This window comes from Branchiostoma belcheri, unplaced genomic scaffold (assembly GCF_001625305.1).
Source record: "Branchiostoma belcheri isolate BF01 breed outbred unplaced genomic scaffold, Haploidv18h27 scaffold317, whole genome shotgun sequence".
In the NCBI taxonomy this organism is placed as follows: Eukaryota; Metazoa; Chordata; class Leptocardii; order Amphioxiformes; family Branchiostomatidae; genus Branchiostoma; species Branchiostoma belcheri.
The window spans coordinates 106531-127725 of NW_017803929.1; the positions used below are offsets into that span (position 1 = coordinate 106531).

The window sequence follows — 21195 nt, forward strand, 5'->3', positions numbered from 1 at the left end:
ATAAAGGATCAGTGCCGCACTAAGGTAAAAAACAAACTGAAGACGGCATACAAGCAAGAAGGCCAAGGACAACAATCAGAAGAGCGGGAGGAACGGTTAATCAAACTGCAGTCATGGCCGATTAATTGGATATTCACCGGACAGGATTTTTACAAAACCGGTTATCAAAAGTCTGGTATGAACGCTAAGGGTTTTAGTCGGGTTTTTGAAAAACCGGTTGAAACCGCTAAATATAAGTCTGGTATGAACAGGGTCTAATAGTGCGTACAATATTACATAAACCTACAATATTCTAGGATATGTAATTTTGCAACTGCTGATGGAATTGATGATATTGGAACATAGAGCCAAACAGAACACAGAAATGTACATTAACTCACAGCAGTCTTCTAGACAGACACAGTGATAGGGGCAGACAACATAGACTTGTCTAGAATATTAAACAAGGTTGGACTTTCAGTTGTAACTGGTAAGATATTTCCATCAAGCATGTTATATATGCATGTGTAATGGTTAATAACAAATAGTTTCCATGTAATGTAATAGACAGCATTTGACCATATCTTGTTTGTCAAAAGGAAATTACGAAATTTTCTTTGAACATCTCAGATTGGTATAGCTATAATGATATTTGCTGGCAAGAAAGGAAGCTGCTAAATATTATTAGCATGTCTGTAACGTGGTATTTAGTCATAACACAGCTGTTTCTGTTTTGGGTTGAGTAGACTTGAATTTTGCATGCATTTGCAGGGCTCAAAATACTGAGCATTTTTATTCATTCAAAATTTAGATGTTCACCTAATTTATGACTGGGTCCACTGAGATATTGACATTTTTCATATTTAAAGGTAATATTATGCACTTAAAAGTATATAACATATTGAGGAAAATGGTAGAGCCCTTGTTGTAAAGCATACAAATTAAAAGTTAAATCTGGGTTTGTTGCAATTTTTCAAACCTCAAAACTATGTCAGATTTTGCTAACATACTTAATCCTATATCCAATTTTTTCCGTGCACCTAAATTTTCAGCCTCAGGCAAAATGTACACCAGTGCACCTATTCCCCAAAACAAATTTTGGGCCCTGATTTGGTTGAACCCAAAGGGGGAATTCAATCATAATATTCAAGCTGGTGACATGCATGATTTGTTAATGTAGGATTGATGCCTAAAAGAATTTCACAACCATAACCAAGGGTAGCCAGACAATCTGAATATAGCTAGTCGATAAGGCTTACACTACAGAGAATATGTCACCATGGTGCATATACAGTAGGGTAGGGGCTTAGACGATATCAGCCATTCCGTAATTGGCTGAAAATCAATGACTGTCTTTTCCCCGCACTTGACTGGTTACCTCAGCACAGTGACCTTTGACATCGTGCCATGGATGATGCTCTGTCCTGACGTATCCAGCCACATTTTTTTTGTAGGCTGAAAAGATAGATAGAGATTTTGTTAGTCAGGCCTGCCTGTATCAGCAAAACATTTCATACAATTTTAATTGTTGGTGTCATCAGGGAGGAGTCCATGCCAGTTCGGGAAGCTATCAGAGCTAAGCAGATTTTAGTCATGCCTTGAATATCAGTTGTCATTCTGGAGTGTCAGGGTAAGTCTACACAGTGAACTTTAGCGTGGACTGTTTATGGCTTTCGTTTGGCACAGAACTGACAGTATAGGATGTGGAATACCACTCTGCCCCCTTACAGGCAGTATATTGCAGTAAAACTGAAATTGCAGAATTAAAAATTTAGGACTCTAACCTGGCTGTGTTTGCTTGCTTGGGAGGGACTTACATGTATGAGTCACTGTTTAGTGAAGTAGTAGCATGTGCAATTGCTGATGATAGTATCTATCATGATTTCATTTGCAAGAAATGACTATCCCTGTTATGATTTCCTACACTGCAGTTCTTTGCTGCAGTATTTGGTGTTCCAACACGGATGCTGGTGTGTACCCATGCTTGGCCAACACTTCCATGTCCTTGTTTCCCAAGGATGGATGCACATCATGTAGCTAGTTTGGAAACCACACATTCTTTGGAAAGTCCCTTTTGTATCGGCCTGCCACTCCAAATTCACTTGAACTTAGCCGCACCAATGTAAAGCATCTATAGTGTGAAATGGTGTATCCTTGAACTGAATTTACCGTGTACCATTCGGGTGAAAATTTGTTCATACCACATTCATGACATCCCCTATAAAATAGAGTGCATTAACTTAAAACGGTAAATTTTGTAATTGACGTCAGCTGGCCTGTGAACTTGGCACTTGTTTGCTATACAGTTGGCAGATGAATGGGTCGGGGAAAAGCTGTGTTTACCAAGTGTGGCTAATCAGCCGTTGGCTGATGCTAGGCGTCCCGTCGATTTTTAACAGGGTCCTCATAGCAAGCAACAAAGGGATTTGTTAACGGCCACTTTTTACTCCGTGAAGGAGGTCAGGACCTCCGGACGGAGTGTTGTAATCGGCTGATTTTTCATGTTCGCAGTCAAAACACTGGGTTCTCTTCGTGTAATCGGCACGCAATTTTATACGCCGTCTGCGGGCATGCCCGTGTTGATGCACGAATGTGTATTTTTGCCGTTGCTGCTTTCGCGGTCAATGTAATATCGCAGACGCACCCCTACAATTACGAGGCGAATTGGAACGGTCCAGAAAAAACGCGTTGTTTGGAATAGCGGGGGGGAGGTAAAAGTTCATGCAGATACGGGGTGGTTTTTATAAGTGGTTCCAGATGTTTTTGCCCATGGTTAAGAGATGCCAAGTTTTTTGGAAGATGTTCGCAGCCAAAACGCATTCTGCCGTACGTCGCATATCTGTGTAATTTCGCATGTGGTGTTGCATTATGTCCGGGATGATGCACGTCTTTTTATTTTTACCGTAGCTGTTTTGATATTGGAGTAAATGGTTATTTTCGAAACATCCCTACTTTTACTAATCCTGTGGAATAGACCGTAGGTTTAGGCAGTTGTCTGGTAGCAGAGGTACTGTAAGCAGATATCCTGGTTATCTGGCCGGCGGTAGTAACACTCGCGGTGCTTACCGCCACTGTTGCTGGAATTTGGCTTGTTCCAGGCGCGCTTAATTAGGTACAGGCACCGTAAGACGGTGGGGCTGTCTTTGTTACTAGACACGACCATGATAGTCCGATCTTTATGTGAATGCAATGATTGTGTGTGTGTAATTAAAATGAAGTTAGAACTTGAAGCACAGTATCTTTACACGCCCTGGGAGCAGTAATGGATTTAGCTCTTTGTATGTTTTATGCTTGTGACGCGCCCTCATTGTATTAACCCACGCTCCTCCGCAGCGTCCGCTAGCGCGCTATAATTAAATCCACATCTGGGCGCGCGGCGGGGGTCCCCAGAGCAACACAGTGCGGAAGCATTAGCGTGTATTTGTGTCCTGGGGGCCGAGAACGCATTTTGTCGCAAAGCATGCTGGGTAGGCAGAGTGAACTGTCCTGGGGACGAGAGTTTGTGGCGCGGGCGGAGAATGCCAAAACTCCCTCCGTGGCTAAGTTCCTTCCGCGACTAACTCCCTTCTGGGCAAATGTAGAGGGATAACGGTACACCCTCATAGCGTCACCAAATGAGGTACTTTGTAAAGGTCCGTTTCATTTGGTATATATTACCATTGTGACAGCATTTTATACCCCAAAATAGGAATCTTGCGTCTTGTTTTAGGTCCCGATAGTAGAAAGAATGCAGTGTACATGTATTCAGATGGCCGCCGTGTAACGTTACGTACTAGCGAGCGCGCACGACAATACCGCCAGAGTAGAGTAGGTTATCCTAACCCTTTAGATAGCGCAAAGAAAACAAAAACGACAGATTTGCATTAAAGAAAGTTTATTTTCCATAGCCTGGGCTAAGCCACGATCTATAACCTATGGCTTCTCCACGGGCGCTGGGGACGAGCGTGGTATTAACCGTTGCCTAATTATAATGTCTGCACAGTAGGTCTGGCGTTGACGCTTGGGATTTTGTTGAAATATATAAAACTTCACGGAGAATTGTCGCCTATGGCTTCTTGTTTGCTGTTCATTTTTGTGTAGGGTGGAAATGTATCTACATGTATCATCAAGACAAAGCGATTATTACAATTCATATTTAGTTTTGTCACATATTCTTAGTGTTAAAAGCAAAATTTTATATCTGCTGAGGAAATTGATATCTTTAAAACATGTACTACATTGATGTTTTGAAATGGAAAAAATGAACAATTCAGTTCCAATCAGAACCAGATGCCCAAGACTTCATACCCGGGATGGTTTGAGAAAATTAATTTGACATGGTAATTTTCCACCACTTTGCAGAATTGATATTTGTGTATTCTGTGACTGATCCAACATAATGTACAGTTGACCTTGCAGTACATGTAGAAATTTTTTTTTGTTGGGTGGTAACTAGTTGAATCGCATGCAGAAATGGTTGAAATCTTTATTGACATCATTTTGAAAAGCCATCTAGCTAACAGATTGCTTTAACAAGTGGGTTTGCCTTGGCAAACAGCCAGCAGTAAAAATGGAAATGGATGAGGTGGTAGTAGAAATATGTGCCTGTGCATTCTAGCTCTAGTAAGATCAGGAGTCGAAATAGATTTTGGGGCCAACTTGCACTGGTGCAAATGAAAAGAAAAATACTTGCACCGGAAGAAAAATAGTTGCACCCTCCAAAAATACAGAAGTGATGGGAAACATCCGCTGGCAGCGACGAAGATAGTAACCTTCTGTTACTTACAAAAAATGAAGAAAAACTTCATGGATTCTGGTTTTGTTCCTTTCCACTCCAGTTCAATATTATTGGGTAATTCTACAGGTAGTAACAGTGGATAAAGCAAACTTGCACCATGGTGCAAGCAGGCAAAAAATTAGTTGCACGACACCAAATTTACTTGCACCAAGTTGCACACAGAGGGTTATTTCGACCCCTGAAGATTATATGGTTTGTGTGTGGCCAGGTTGCAGGTATGTTGTACTAATAGCCCCTTTTCTCTGTTCAGTACGTGAGTAGAGCAGGAAATAGTGATAATACCCTCTTCATTTTGATGTTGATGTAACCGAAGCAAGGTATGATAGGTTCACTGCACTTTGATTAGATTTTGGTACAATGCATGGTTTAAGTATATTGATTCATGTTAATGGCCAGAACTTTTATTGACTAGGTGCAGCATCAGCAATAGCTGGTTTGTCCCTATACAAAGCTAAGTAGGATATGTATTACTGTTGAGCAATTTATATGCAGGAGTGACCTGGTTGGGGGAAGGTGGTAATTACATTCACATCTAATTTGATGACCCAAAAGAAGACCCGCAGTCACAGAACTGACAAATGGGGTCAATCAAATGTAACTGTCATTCAAATGCTGTCAGCGTAGTGTGGCTAAAGACTGTCTCAGAAAATAACAACAACTTATCTAGATCTACTGACTTCCAAGAGAGCAAATATTAATAGACTGGTCAAAATGATACCCTGTGATCTTTTCGCCTAAACCTGTGTATCTTTGGACCTGTAGATAGCTCCCCTTGCCTCTGAACAGATGCTACCAGAAAAATGCAAGTCTTAAAAGTTCAACAAATGACCCATGTGCACCGCCACATGTATGGGTATGCCACTGGTTGGAGGCAATGCATTATTTGGAAGTCATCCAAGTCCAGGAGGGAAACTTGAATGGGCTGGGTCACTTGTGTCATGTCATGGTCACCTCCCTCAGTGGAAGGAATGGTAACCATAGGCAAGGAACCTGAATTCAGCATTCTGCCAGGTTCTGTACCCTAAACAATTTTCACTTGTCTAAAAGCTCACCAAGTTGACCAACTGATTATATTACTGGATGTATGTTAACGTTTCAGCTGTTGCAGTCATATTACACTATTCATTCTTTCAATGCAGTCATAGAGTTCTAAAGCTGCAGTCATTACGTCATAGCGCTGTCCGTTTGTGACAAGAATCTACTGCAAATTGGCTCGTCACATTCTCTGCTCCTATCGTATAGATATCTGGCAAACGCGTCAAATTGTAGGCTGACCCTAGACGGAAAGAACAAAGGAAGCTCGTGCCCACAGCGCCAATCTCTTCACCAGTTGGTAAATTTAAAATCTACAGACTACCCTACTTTCTCTAATACATTGAAAAGGACAGGAAGCATCTGTAACAATTGGACAGGCACCAGGAGAAATGATGTTTGAAAAGAAGGAACAGGCATTCAGGCAAAGATATGGTTACACCCGGAATCTTGTTGATGGTCGATATAAAGGTTACTGTGTATCATAAAAAGGGGACGACCCTTTCTACTCGATGACCACACCCACTTTGGGCTAGTTCCTGTTCAGTTCTGGAATCACCATCTGCAGTTTGTTTTTTTTTTAGGACGTGGTTAGTCAAGAAATAGTCAATGCTTTTTTAAACATGATTGAAAATCATGCTCTGGGTATAGCCCTTTTATTTGTATGCTAGAATTTGTCAAAGAATCTGTAGAATCATATGAAGGTGTGACTGTTGCTACTTTCTTGAAGGTCAGTGCGCTTTCACTGTGACATTGGACATGTTTCTGTTTACCAAGAGCTATCCAGTTGTGACCTGTCAGAGTTTGTATCTGTTGGTCCAGTTGGGCCCCAGGGATACCAGGGCTGATCGACTCTGCTATGGAATGCTTGGATTCCTGCCCTAAAGCCACTGGCTACTTCCCCAAGACTGGTTTCATTCCTCTGCCACATGACACGCCTTAGAATACAGATAATGTGATTAAGAATTCCAGAAAAGCTTGTACCAAGAAGAATTTGGAAAGGCGAGGTTTTGTTTAATCTTTGGATACCAAAGGATTTGATTACTGTTATCCCTGTCATAGTTATAACTTGAATGTTCGTTAGCCAAAATGGTGTTATCAAGTTGAATTTTCATAGTGTATGAGTCAACATTGTTTTGATTGACTCATTTAAACCATGGTTCAAGATATTCATGGTATGTTACAGTAATACTAATAGTTAGTGATCTTGTTTGTTTCAGATTTGTGCTATCTGTGATAGGAGTTATAGAAACCCAACTATTCTGTTTACTCCATGTACAGTCTGCACTCAGTAACCAAATTCAAAGCCATTGTACTTCAGTTGACCCAACATTTGGTGCCTTGATGGTAGTTTTGCTGGCTTTCTTCACCTCAGTCTTGGGTGCAGTTTGTTTTGTTGATTGGAACACTGTGGAGACCATATGTTTTGTATAAGTCACTGCAAAGGTATGCCTAAAGAATGCAAGGGAGGGTCATACTTGTTATTGTCTTCAAATGAGGCTAATTTTGCAGGCTAGGGATGATGAAATGTATAACACCTGTAGTTTGTCACCTCTTGTGTTTTCTAATTTACATGCAAGTGCCCATTTTTAGGGCTTTAGAGTTAAACACATTTATTTATACCTGCTTGTAAGGAGAAGACTGATTAGTGATGAAGTTGTTATTCATTTGAAATGACATGACGAAAGTTAAGTAATTAGTGTAGCAGATAACGACAGCTGTAGGTGATAAATCTTTTTCTTCAGAAATGCTTACTTTCTCCTTGAATGCATTGTTTACATTTTGCAAGTTGTAAACCCTTATTGGATTGAATGCCTCTCAACCTGCTATTATGCTGGATTCTTTTATGGTACCACTCAATTGTGTGTATGATTGATGAGATAATCACCCGTTATTAGAGCTGGGACTACAGAGGACCATCACTGAATTTGTTTACTTACAGATCTACAGTTTTAGTAGGGCATTGTTTGCAATTACAGTTTTTGTATTTGACTAACACTAGTGGAATGTTTGAAAAAAATACATGTTTACAAAACAACTTACCAAACACAAGAGTTGTTACAGTCAGTGAGTGCTTGGGAAAAATTGGTTTCCATACTGTCGTATTTATAATACAAGTAATATTTTATCTGTTTACTCAGGTGTATTGGAAGGAAAGATGTGTCCTCTTTGGAAAAGGAACATCTGATAGTAATTTAAAGGGGTAGATTGGAGTGGTTTTCATACTGTAATTTTAAAGTCCCTATGTTTTTCAAGTGTAGATTTGGTTTTTGACTCATGATATTCGGACCATTGCAAGATAACGATGACATGTGGATACTTTTGAAAATTATAGATAGCTATAATAAAGCATAGCTAGCATCTACATGAATATAAATGATACAATGAGAACACATTTACAGCATACCTAGGGGAATGTAATAAGGGGTCTGTATTGCTGATTAATGCTGTATGGCTGTGTGACCTTACTTTTATGTTCTAGCCAGACCTGTGCTGTTGACAGGTTGACACAAGACAGCTAGCAAGCTTTATGGGTTGAAACATGTGTTTTATTTCAAGTTACCAGGGGCTTTTCCAGAGAAGGTTAGTTAGGAGATGAGGAAGATATGTAGTGGTATGTTGTATTATAATTGTGAAGGTAATGTTTTAAAGCAAGTCAAGACAATATGTGAACTTAATTTGATTATAGTTGAATACAACTGAGCCTAGAAGTGGTGTTTACCCTTGTTCATTAAGAACATTTTAAGATTGCCTTTGAAGCTTTAATAAAGTAATAAAAAGGACTGTTATGTATGGCCAGTAGTGTCTTCTCAATCTCATTCCAACAATTTTTGAGATCAAGCCTAGAATGATACATGTCATCCCTGCCTCACTTGGTGAATGTGGGCTTATCTTTCTGCACATTTGTTGAGGTGCTACTCTGATAAAGAGCCTATGACCCAGCAAGAGAAATATTGACTATTTGAGACATGATGTTTTGGTGGGGGATTTTAAACATATTGCGAGTGGCAATGAAAGTATGTTTGTAAAAATTTACCATCTAGATATTTTTTTTTTTGGTTCGTGTCATACTGTATTTACATTCGTGTTGTACTGTATTTACATTCAATGGAAATATGGAAGAAATAGCATCTTGAATTGGTGGTGAATTTTCTCTTCCTTTGTTTCAGCCACTCCACAGTCAGTTGTGGTGTTGCGGTGTACACTGGTAGCTAACAGCACGGCACCATGACGACTGACATCAACCAACGCTGGGGGGAGTCGGTGCAACACGACATCGATGACTGGGACGAGAACAGCTCCGCTCGTCTCTTCGAGCGCTCCAGGATCAAAGCCCTGGCCGGTGAGTGTCCAGTCATACCTCAACTCCTCAAATACTGCTCCCCAGGTTTGATACCGGAGCAATTTGGTACCTCTCAGGGCTGGAAACTAATGGTGTCCCGATGGCCACTGACCACTAAAATTTTGGCCAGGACAACTAAAAAGACACTCTGGGACATTTTTGGGACAATAGAAAAATAATCAACATTAGAATGTCAGTTCATCTGGCATACTTCCTGGCTTTTGGCTTTGGAAAAGCCCCCCTTCCCCCCAAAAAATCCTGTCTAACTCTGCAATTATAGTGCACCTGGGAGTCAGAACGTCAGCAAAATTAAGTTGACTTCAAGTTGAAGTCATACAATACTTCCCGAAAAAACAGGTTGGGACAGTTCTTCCTCACTTCAGGACAATTGAAATTTATTTTTGGGACAGTGCTGGGACAATAAGAATAAAAGTTAATTTTGAGGCCTGCTTCTGTTAGCCAGGAAGCAGAGACATGATTAGCATAGCTGTTAGATGGAGTTGGTGCCCTTTGGCCTTTGCGGGTGAAAAAGATTGCCTGTGACCTTTGTATGACCTGCCACCACTTAGCAGTCGCCAGGATTCGAAATGTTGCTAATATTTGCTTATCTTGCCATGGTCAAGATGGTTGCATAGTCTCTATTTTTGTCCAGTTCTCTGTTTTCAACTAGAGTTATTTATTGCAGACACCATTTTTTATCCTAGTTTATTGTGTTTATCATGTGTAAACATTGTGTAATGGCTCTCACCAGTGTACCTGACATGGTTTGTTTACTCTGGTGAGAGCTGTGGCTAAGGGGGGCGTGGTTGGTACTCTCAGGAAGCCATGTTTGATGGGAGTAGGACATCTGAGTCACTGCCACAGTCATCTGTCAAGGTCATAACCCTACCACAGTTCCCCACTGCCCCTGCAGTTTCACATTACTGGTTATAATTAGAGACAGTCTAGACAGATTCCTACCAGCTGTTCTTATCTTATGCCTTAGGTTTAGAACTATCTTAGCCAATTGTTCTTATTTAATAACTCCCTCAAGACATTGCACTAAAGTGGGATAGGAACAAAATGGATCAAAATCCTTTCTGAAAAATGAAGAGACCTTCCTGGCTTTGCCCATTTACAACAAACTTGCTTTACAAGTGTTAGGTTTTAATGCATACATATATACATAGATACACAAAGTTGCCTGGTGCAAGTTACTTCAAGTGTTACCTGTTCCTGTGCAGGTATGCAGGGAAAAAAAGTTTATTGCGCCTTGAGTGTATATGTTGCTCTCTAAATCGATGTAAATATTGCATTGTTTGTTCCCAGTGTGGGTTGACCATGCTTTGTGAGGGCGTTTTTGCTACGGTTGTTTCATGTTTGGAATAGTTTAGTTGTTAGGTAGCCAAGTTAGCAATTTGTAGTCTCAAAGGATTCACAAAAAGGCGTGGTCTATAGTTCAGAAAGTATGCAAGCGATATGGTATAATATAGCCCAAATCTGCTATTTAGGAAAGCACATTTTAACTCACCCATGTACCATACATAACAATAGCTGCTTTATAATGTAATCATCATTTGGAGCTGAAAGAAACCCCCAGCATGTGGTATGCTCAGCTTGTTTCAGAGGTCAAAGGTTACTTGTAATGACCTCGTTTACTTCTTGAATTGATTGAGCAACGAAAAAGAACACTTGCCCACAGTTCTGGGGACTAATACAGCGTTTGTAAGATATTGTTCTGAAGTCATAGGGTTATTAAAAGAAAGTAAAAGAAAGTAAGAAAATAGAGCAAGTAGAAATGTAGAAAATAGTAGATGTGTTAACAAAACAAGAAGACCTGTTCTTAAAACATATATTCATCTTGGCCATTAAAGGAAATAAAGCCCTAAGAGGTAATTGTTGGAATTACGCATATCAGTCCTCAGAACAACATCATAAAAGGTTCAGTGGCTATCTATTTCTGTCTGGAGAGACTGTTGCCTATCTGCAATTGATCAGTTAGGCATATCTTACACATGGTAAGGAAATGTGATTGTGCAGTTAGGCAGAAGATGCCTCCAGCTACAATCACTTCTTATGGCTCTTGGAGTCTTTTAACCCAAGTTTATCTTTTAGATATGTCAGATACATATAAAACTCCGGTATGGCAAAATTGTGAAGAGATTCAAGGAAAGTGTGTCACCTAATGACAAGGAATAAATCCATTCAAAGGATGAGTTCTCATCCATTTCATGCTGTACAAAAGCTTACACATGCATTTCAGATGAAAAGAAACATTCTTGTAGCCAATAGCCATTCATGTTCTACATCCAGAAACTAATGCTGATGGTGGATAGGATGTATCATTGGGATTTATCTCTGATCAAAATGACTACAGCTTATGTGACTTGAAGGGAAAGTCTACTGTTGCTTGGATGTAAAAAATCTCTGCCTCGAAGGGGTGCTTGAATGCCTCTTAAATCTTTGCTGCTTGTGCCTTTAGATATCTGATAATATACATCTTGTAGACTTGCGTAAATCCTAGTTTAGTGGCAGAGTTAGGAGCTAACATTCCGTGCATTCAGTTTGTAGTGTTGATTCAGCCTGAGCATTTTGGTTGCAATAGGGACTTGTCACCGGTGTGCAGTTTGGCTCTTTATGGCAGCCATCTTTCTAATTCAGCTACATTTAAACCAAAATTTTAAAGGTTGTGTCGAAGTAAACTCTTAACATGCTGTTCTACAGTTTTTGTGCTTATGTGATAAAATGAGTCACTTTTTAGTAATATGTATGGGGCCAAGGAAAAAAAAAGTTGTGTTTCCTGTTTCAGTCCAGAAAAAATTAGGGTCGGTAGGTAGGGATTATCTTATTTTATTTTTATTTTTTATTTTTTTTAGACTTTGCTGATTGCTGTGTTTATATAAGGAGAACATGATGAAAAATCGATTGTGCAATATTATATTTCATCACTCAGGTACTCAGGTGTCAGATCATGGAGCTTTAAACGGTCGATCAGCTCGAAGAACTTAACAGATGTCCCTAGCCCTTGCAGGGCTAAATTCAGATTCAGGTCCTGATTCAAGTCTACAGGTTTTCAGGGTTCTCCCAGGGATTTGGGAGAAAAAAAAGAAACAAAAAAGAATTCTAAAGAAAAAAAAAATAATCTGCACAAAATTTTAATTGGTTTCTATCCCTTTGTTTGCCTAAAAATCGATAGTGTGATTGTATCAATTTGAAACCCCAAAAAATTAGCTAAATCGGCGATTTAAGGTTATTGCGCAATGGACGTGCCCTATGACCTTCAACCTTTGGGGGTCATGCAGGCGTCAACAGCGCCCTCCCCCATGCCTTGCCAGTCCGTTTTCGTGGGCAAATTTCTGCTTTTTTAGAGGTTTTGCGACCTAAAAACTCACATCAGAGGAAAAATACACCACAGACGACATTTTCATGGTAAATATCGATAAATGGACCAGGCATTTTTCTGTCCCGTTGCCGATTTTGCTGATTTTCGCCATGTGCTTATAATTTGTTTACGTCGATAGCTACCTTTCCTCGTCCGGTTTTATGGGCAAATTTCCGCTTTTTTAGACGTTTTGGGACTAAAAGACCGACAAAGGGGGAAAAATAAATCATATACATTATTTTTATGAGAAATACTGCTATCATGGACCAGACATTTTTCTTTCGCGTTGCCGAATTTTTGCGGCCGCCGCATGCTGATGGTGCAGTACGGTAGGGAATTTTCTACGATTAGTTCGTAAATGTATCGGCTTTTAAACTTATTTTCGGAGTCGATGGCTTTGTTTTACAAACAAATCAGACAAATTATTAGCGTTGTTTACACGACTTCAAAACGCTAGCGGGGCGCCCGATGTTCCACCAATGACAGCGATTCTCTCGGTAGCGTCGTGCAAAATGTTTTGGTTCAGCAATATGCAGGGGTCCACACAAAAATAAGGCTAGGGTCGGCGGTTTTTTTTAGGGTCGGTCGGGAAACAGGAAACACAACATTTATTTTCCTAGGCCTGAGTCAAACTGTAAATTACATTTTCAATGTAAAACTTGGGTCTGAGCCAAGGTCACACTTAGAAAAGTGACATGTCTTTTGAATTATTGAGTTGTATTAGGTTTACAAGTACCTTGATATAACATGTGTGATTTACCTTTCTGTGTTGCATGATATTTTTACATGGCAAAGAAAGTACATTATTTTTCTATAAATTCATAGTTAGGAATTTTTATATAACTTCATCTATTTAGAAAATATTGCCATTATTTCTTTAATCAATGCTCCATAGGTGGTGACAGTCAATGCAGCAAATAAAAATCCACATACACCTACTTTATGTCATGCATAGGTTAACCCAGTACATGGGTCATGCAGGTTAGGTGCAGGTAGACATCATGATTTCCTGTACTGGTCCAATTTCACCTGCACTAACCTGCGTATGCAGGTGATATTTCAAGCCCTGATGTGTGTTATTTGACTTTGACTAATATTTACTTGCAGATGTCATTGTGACATCTCGAGATCTTTAAAAAATGTGCTGAAGTCTGTCATATTTTATCTCCATTATCTTTGTGGAAAGGGAAAAGATCTTAGATGTCTTGACCACCTGGCTGAAAAGGTTACATAAGTGGTTGAAAAGACTACAGGAGAAGCTATCTGCCAGTCTTGTCTATGTATATTTTTTCTAGTAGCTTTTTGAGATGTATTCGACAATAGTTTGGGTTTTACAGACTGCCAAAACTACTATGTGTTATTTTGATCAAGCTAGCCTTTTCGTCAGGGTCAACTACTTTAAAAATATTTCTGCCATTGAAAAAGCCAAGAATAACGTCCACCCTGAATGAAGTCTCAGTAGGTGGAATGTTTTGGAGGTGGAACGGGGTATTCTTGGTATTTAGGACGAATCTTCGTTGTTTGCTGACCAGAACCGTTCCCTCCAACATGTGTCATTTGAAAGTTATGGCTTCCTTTTCGTTGGAAAGCCCTTTAGACATGCAGTGTACATGTTACAGGCGATTGTCACCCGTGACAAATGAGTACTATAGAAGCGTCACCCAGCAAGGGCAAACACAGTTGCTTGGCATTGGCAAACCTGTTCATCCAGCCTTGAAACCCAACGAAAGCAAGTGATCAACACGTACTTACCAAGTTAAGAACTTTGCACGCAGCTGTTTGAGTCGATGTCCGAGTGGTTTAGTAGCTTGCTTTGCGTCGGATGTTACAGGAAAAGAAGAACTTACAACAGAATAGCAGTGAGTAAAGGAATGAATGCAGAACTTGAAATCACTGCACACCGCCCGCCGGCTGCAATTATATCTTGGGTGTGGGACAACAAAGGGGGTGCTTAGTATGGGGGATAGGCTTGAGGGCAAAGCCTTGAGGAGAGGCCCCACCCAATTGCATTCATAGGCAAGACATGCTAATGAGGGAGGGGGTCAGCAAGATACGTCTCAGTGAAAATGACTGACAGCGCCGAGCCAGCCATCGAAATTCCACATAAGGTGCAGCCACCACGGAGGAAGTTTACCCGCAGGGAAAAGAAGGTGTGTCCGATATAAAGTTGAGGACAGAGGATTAGCGAGGGTGCTGGAAGCCAGACAAGGTCACTTACCTACCTGACTGTGGGGTGCCCCTCGCAAGCACCTCGTGAAAACTACGGGAACTCGGGGCGGGAACCCGTTCTCGTAGACCAGAACCTCTCTGTTTCAGTAAGGAATTCAAGGAGCGCTACTGAGATATCCTTGTGTAAAGAGACTCGCCATGGCGAGCAGAAACAGCTCCAGACGGAGTAGCGCAGCGGATAGCTCGAGAAGGAGCAGCATGGCCGATCTACAGGAGGCTAAAGAGTTGGAGGCCGAAATGGAGCACAAGTACAAGGCCTTGCAAGGTAAAATCACAGGGGCCGTCCTGTCAAGTGAAGTGGTGCTAGAGGTAAACATGTTCTCTGTTCACCATAGGCTGTGTCTTGGGCAAACAGAAAGGATCCACTGCAAACACAGAACCCATCCTTAACATGCCTGCATGGGGCACTGCACAGCCTTACTTGAATCACTTTGGACTTTTTTTAGTCAAAATGTACTTTCTGCAGTGTGTCATTACGAAGGCACGTTACCTGTGTGGCACCATTATGTGCTCAGGCGTAATGTGTTGTGATGCAAATGAGCTGGGGGAATGCCTCACATTGCATGTAAACACGCCTAGGAAAGACTGTTAATGTACAGTCGGTGGTGGTACAGGTGTCTTGTGTTGCGTAGGGTGCGTTTTACGATTGACTTGATGGTTGTGAAAGGGCATTGGTATTTTATTTTCATTCCGTTTCGCAGGGCCTATTGATCAATGCCCAAGTCTTCTGACGCAGGTTGACCAATAGCACTATTAAGGACAACCCCTCTAACAACCCCCTCTCCCAGAACTTTCACCTCCTGAGGAATCAGAAATATTTCATACGCAACTATGACATTCTGTGTTTCCTGACAGGAAAATGTAGAATGCCCGGCATTTTCTGTAGTGATTTAGCCTGCCAGAAGGATAAGATGACCCTCCTGTCATTAGCCAAATATCCCACTGGAGATGACTATCACCAGGGTTTCAATGAATAGTTAGTGCCTTGAGTGTTTTTGTAGGCATGCTACCTACATAATTAAGACCAATCATAACCCTTGAAGGGTTGTTCATGTTGACAAACCCTGAAGAAAGGAAGGTGTGGCATTTGATTGATAAAAACGCAAGTGATTTTTTTTCTTGTGTCAGGCAGAAATTGACCATTTCCTGTCTGCTCCCTCCAAGCAAATAGGTGTATCAACCACATTTCCCTATCTGTTTTTAAAGTACACATGGTGTATTGTGGTACCAACGATTATAGAAATATTTTACCTGAAACAGCTCCAGGATTGTACTAGACTAACAACAGGTGACACCTGAGTAGGAGCAGTTACCTGGTAAGAAGCCATCGGATGCAGTAAAGTATGCCATATAAGACAGCTGAAGCTACATGTTGTTTGGACACCAGATTGTGAAGAGGGACACAAAAACAGACTGTCTGACTCTAAGAAAGGATGGACCCTAGATATCTTTATCTGGTCTGAAAGGTATACGGTTCCCCCCATTTGTTAGGTAAACACAAGTGAGGAACATAAAGACAATGTCTCTTTCACCAAGGTAGGGGTGTAGGCTGTTTTAGGTGCTGTGATTTGAGAAAAGCAGTGACCTGGCCAATTATTTTTTCAGAGCAGTTTGCTCTATTTCTGCTATTGGACCTGTAAGAGATGTCAAGTGTTGTTGTAGTTGTGTGCCAATTACATTTCAAAGGGCGAGATTCCGTCTTGTTTTGTTTCTTTCAAGAATAAACATAAAGATTCTTCTTAAAGCTAACGTTGAACATAAGCCAGTTGTACTTAAGTTATTTTCATTGGTATCAGAAGTGTCGGAAAGTAAAGGATACTTCAGTTTGATTAGCTCATCTGCATATATCCTACTCAAAGAAAGAAAAATATTAAGACAACATATTCCTATAATAAACATGCCTTTATATAGGCCAGCTGGTCACCTTTATACACTTTCATTGACTGATAATATAAAGAAAACAAAGAAGTTTGTTAAAATTTTATACCAAGGTACCATAGATAAGTTGATTCCATACTTACCAAAGAAACTAGTAGGTAGTTTTTACCCTTCATGAGGACCTGAAACAGGATAGCTCCACTTCTCCCTCTATTGACTATTTCCTGACCTAAAAACAGATGAAAGGGATTCATTCACCAATATTAGGTTTGGAGAGTATAGACCTGTGGTGCCTGTGTGTTGACAGAGTTGCGGTGGTATGATAGTGATCCTACAACCATGCATGTTCAAACATTTGTTCTGGCTATGGCTAAGCCACCCATGCTGCAGGTGAAGAGATGAGTAAATATTGTTGTTGACAGACAGTTGTTTACTGGGATTCTTGTTTATGTAAGGTTATCTTAGGCAAGCTTCCCTGAAACATCAGAGAAGTTCTGTAGTGCTTTGGTATGGGGTTGACTGATACGATCAGTAATGCATGCATGAGATGTGAACCCTGGTCTTCAAACATGCTTCAAAGGTCACGTTAGATTTAGATAATTGTACAGTAGTGCATGAACTCCCATGTTGTGCCTTTCTTAAAGGCATCCAGTGCAGTTTTTAGGGCTTGGAAACCCGATTTTTTAAAAAGTCAATATTCTAGTCTTTTATCTACGTACTAAGTTGAAACCACACTATCTCAATATATGTTGACCCTCATGGAGCAAAATATTCCAAAATTCTGACGGAAAATGGTTACTGGAAGGGTCTTGGGCTGATTTTTAGGGTACCACCCAGAAAATAAAGGACTCGTCTTGGGGCTTGTTTCTGCAGTTTTAAATACCCAAAGTATTAAATGCTGATTTAAATGTGTGCTAATGTGAAGCAGTATGTGACAATATCGTAAAGATTGCCTTATTCAGAATATTTCCAGTTTTGCTGCCCAAAAATCGCATCGGATGCCTTTAACACAACATTCAACAAAGCAGGTCTTTAATGTCAGAAAGTAAATAAATGACACTCAAAAGATGATGACAATTTATAAAGACAGTTGTCAATCTGTTAAATATTGCACATAGATTGAAAATTATCAGGACTCAAAATATTCTACACAACAAGAACAAAAGATATAACATAGAAATTAGAATAGACGTGAGGTTACTAAAATGATTGCTATTTTTACTGATGTAGATATGGTGGTGGTGTTGGCGGGGGGGGGGAGTTACTAATGAACTGTTATGATTTGATTCCTAATAGTTACAACTTGGTTCACCATTCTTAAATGACAAATGGAATTGTTTTGAACTATGTTTTCAGATGAGCGTGAGATGGTCCAGAAGAAAACCTTTACCAAATGGGTGAACTCACACTTGGCTCGCGTGAACTGCCGAATCACAGACCTGTACACAGACCTGCGGGATGGCCGCATGCTACTCAAACTGCTGGAGATACTGTCTGGAGAAAGACTGGTAAGCTCAAAATATTTCTAAAACTCAATCCCTTCTACGTTAATTAAGACTTAGGCCACACCAATTTAATTTCTTGGTTAACGGATTTTTCTAGAAAAATAATGGAGTGGGCGGGTGAAAAAAAATAAAAATAAAAACAGGCCTAGGCATCCTATTATGGCCCAAAATGGTAAATGGAGCCATTAAGTCAACACACCAGGCTGGTTGAAAATTTAAATGAATTTTGAACTTTTAATGATACCACTGCATTGAAAGATTGAATAACTGTAACAACTAGGAGGAAAGGGACTAGGAAAAGGGAGGAAAGGGAAATATGACCATTTTGCTGTTGATTCTGAATTTTTATTTTTATTTGCAAATCAGAAAAAAATGAAGCGGGCAAATCCGTTAACCAAGAAATTAAATTGGTGTGGCCTTATCTTGAATGTTTAGTTCCAACATTGTTGTTCAATCACATGTCAGTAACTCGTGTGAATTATGAAGGTCACCTGGTATTTTTGATACACCTGTAACACTTGTATATTACCTCGGTTGAATGCTAGGCTTCACAGTACCCTATATTTTCCCTCTGCTAGAACCATGAGAGAGTATGAAAAAGTCAAACAGTTGTATGTTCAGTAATCATATGAAACATTATCTAGAGTAGAACTAATAATAGGAACTCTTAGCTATTGACCCACTGCTAAACATCAAAGGCCTCCTTGGTTCAGTTCTAAAAGATCTCTTGTTTGTGTACTCTGTAATTTGGACATTCCAAACAAGTAGCTCTCCATCAGAAAACACTGTCAGCAGTGTAAGTAATAATTATGCAGTGAGGTGAGGTTCAAAGTCTTGGGCGTAGGTCTTGTACTTGAGTTGATATGGTGACCCAGTAACCTACAGAGGTAAAAATTTAGAATGTGGACTGTGTAAAGAGAAGTTCTAACTTTTTGGCTTAGGCTTTGGCTTTAGCTTAGTACCTTTCAAAACATTGGTGTGGACAGTCTATGAAATCATGAAGTCAACAGCAGTGCATGGAGAGAGTAAAACTACTTCCGTGTTGTGATTCTGCAATTTAGGCATGAAATGCTTCTCAAAATGTCATAATTAATGTTTCATTCCACAGAAAGTTTTGCTTTTATTTGTGATCAAAAGTCTCCAGAAATTGATAATGATATATTGACATGTTAAGATCCATTTTCAGTATTTGTAAAGTAGCATTTTTGAGGGTTAAATTCAAGTCACACAGGTGAGAAAGCCCAATTTTACTGCGGAGAGGATGTGATGCCATGTTTTGATGTTTACCACATCTTGTACCATCCTCCACAACAGAGTCCTTGGCACGATCTGTATACTAGCTTGTTTGTCCTCAGGATTCCATGCTGAGGAGCTGTCTATTGTAAGGAAGTGACCCAAGACATACTCACCTGTAACCTTACACACCTTGTCTATTTCTGGGGAACACAAATAAGATCAGTCTTTAGAGCTGCCCCCTTACACGGTGTCCCTAGATTAAGTCAACCCTACATTCCAAAGAATATTTCAAGAGAAAGTATCCACCTTGTGTTTCCATTGTCCATTTTTTGCTAGCAGATTTAACTGACCTATGATATGTGATGAAAGTTGTTTTGTAATTGATTTTTTTTTACATCATTTAAAACTAAAGGGAAATGTATACTTCAGCATAACCTGAAATTTTCAAAAGTAGGAAATTTGAGAAAAGAAGTTGGATGCACTGATAATGTCACCTTGGAGGGGGATATTGAAAATGATTATTATTGTTCACACCATTACCCCCTCCCCTTAAGGTACATTGTCAGTTAAGCAGAAACAGTTGCATCCAAATGTGGTTCCAGGTGTATTTAATTCATAGAATGCCTTGTAAGTGTATTGATGTTGGTAAAAAAATGTGTGGGGTCGTGTGGCATAGTGTGGGGTCGTGTGGCGTAGTGGCAGAGTGCTCAACTCGGAATCAAGAGGTCCCGGGTTCGAGTCCTGACATGCCACCGATCTTGTGCTCTTGGGAAAAGCACTTTACACAACTTTCCTCACTTCGCTCAGGTGAAAATCATCTCAGTATTGCAGCCTTCTCAAAACAAGCCGGCTACCGGCGAAAATCGCCGCCTACTCAAATTTTTGCGCCGGCTACTTTCGTCTAAATTTTCAGAAAAACAAGTAAGCTCCGTTACATTTTCTCACAAACTTCACCGGCTCATTTCTTCTGACGAACTTCAGACAAATTTCTGCTAGCTTTCTGGATCTGAAAACTGCTTCTTTCTTAGCCTCCTGTGCAGACTTCTAGTGCACGAGTCAGCGTTTGCTTCTACGAGCGGCCCGCGGCCGGCCAGAGCGGCCGAAACTTTACGGGGGGAGGGTCTCGTTCGGGGCTCGAGTTGTATCCCCGGAGCTGTATCGCTCGAGCTAGGCGGAACTTGCTTCGTAAACTCGTTGCTCACGAAAATTTATCAAGCCGCTACCTTCCCAACTTCTCCCGGCACTAGTAACATTCCTGCTACAAATAACTAGTACAAATCACGTCAAAAAATATCAAGACATGTATAGAAGCGTGTTCATATCTTTCATACACAGAGACAAATTTTCAAAAACAAATCGCCATCAGTGAGATTTCACAGCTGTTTCATTCATCAAAAGTTCTTGTCGATCGTAAAATGATCACTCATCCAGGGCTCGAAATACCCGGTGGCACTGGAGCGGAACCACCTGATTTTGCTTGGCGCCACTTATTCCTAAACTCAGGTGGCGCAGCGCGCCACCTATAATTTGCGTGGATCGAGCCGCTAATCGCATGGATCGGGCCCCATTGTCGGCACAATCTTGTGAATTGACGATGAATTGTCGATCTCGCCATGACGCCACAAAGAAAACGTTCTCATTGGTAGAAAATCAGACACCTCGCTGGCGTTTCACAACACAATTTTCATGTAAACAACTCCGACTGTCCTTGTTTACATGCAAAGCGCGCCGATACAAAATCCTGCCGGCCGCCCGACCGACCGCATGCGACGCTAAGTTTTCGGCAGCTCGGCGGAAAAATAATCCATCCCCAGAAGAAATGTTACGCATGAAAATAACAACTACAACTTGCTTT

The 21195-nt window shown here is 40.5% G+C and overlaps 1 protein-coding gene across 2 annotated transcripts in view; it reads left to right on the plus strand.

The window, feature by feature from the left end:
- The window catches only part of LOC109474766 (spectrin beta chain, non-erythrocytic 1-like), a 21526-nt gene extending 3381 nt beyond the window's left edge, over positions 1-18145 (plus strand). The window contains exons 2-3 of one of the 2 annotated variants that reach the window (XM_019775129.1): positions 8959-9131; positions 17956-18145. In XM_019775129.1, the coding sequence (XP_019630688.1) occupies positions 9017-9131; positions 17956-18128 (288 nt within the window). In that variant the 5' untranslated portion in view covers positions 8959-9016 and the 3' untranslated portion in view covers positions 18129-18145. Of the gene's footprint in view, positions 1-8958; positions 9132-14617; positions 14987-17955 lie in introns of those variants that run through there. The other variant, XM_019775128.1, reaches the window with a different exon arrangement.
- The last annotated feature ends 3050 nt before the right edge of the window (positions 18146-21195 follow it).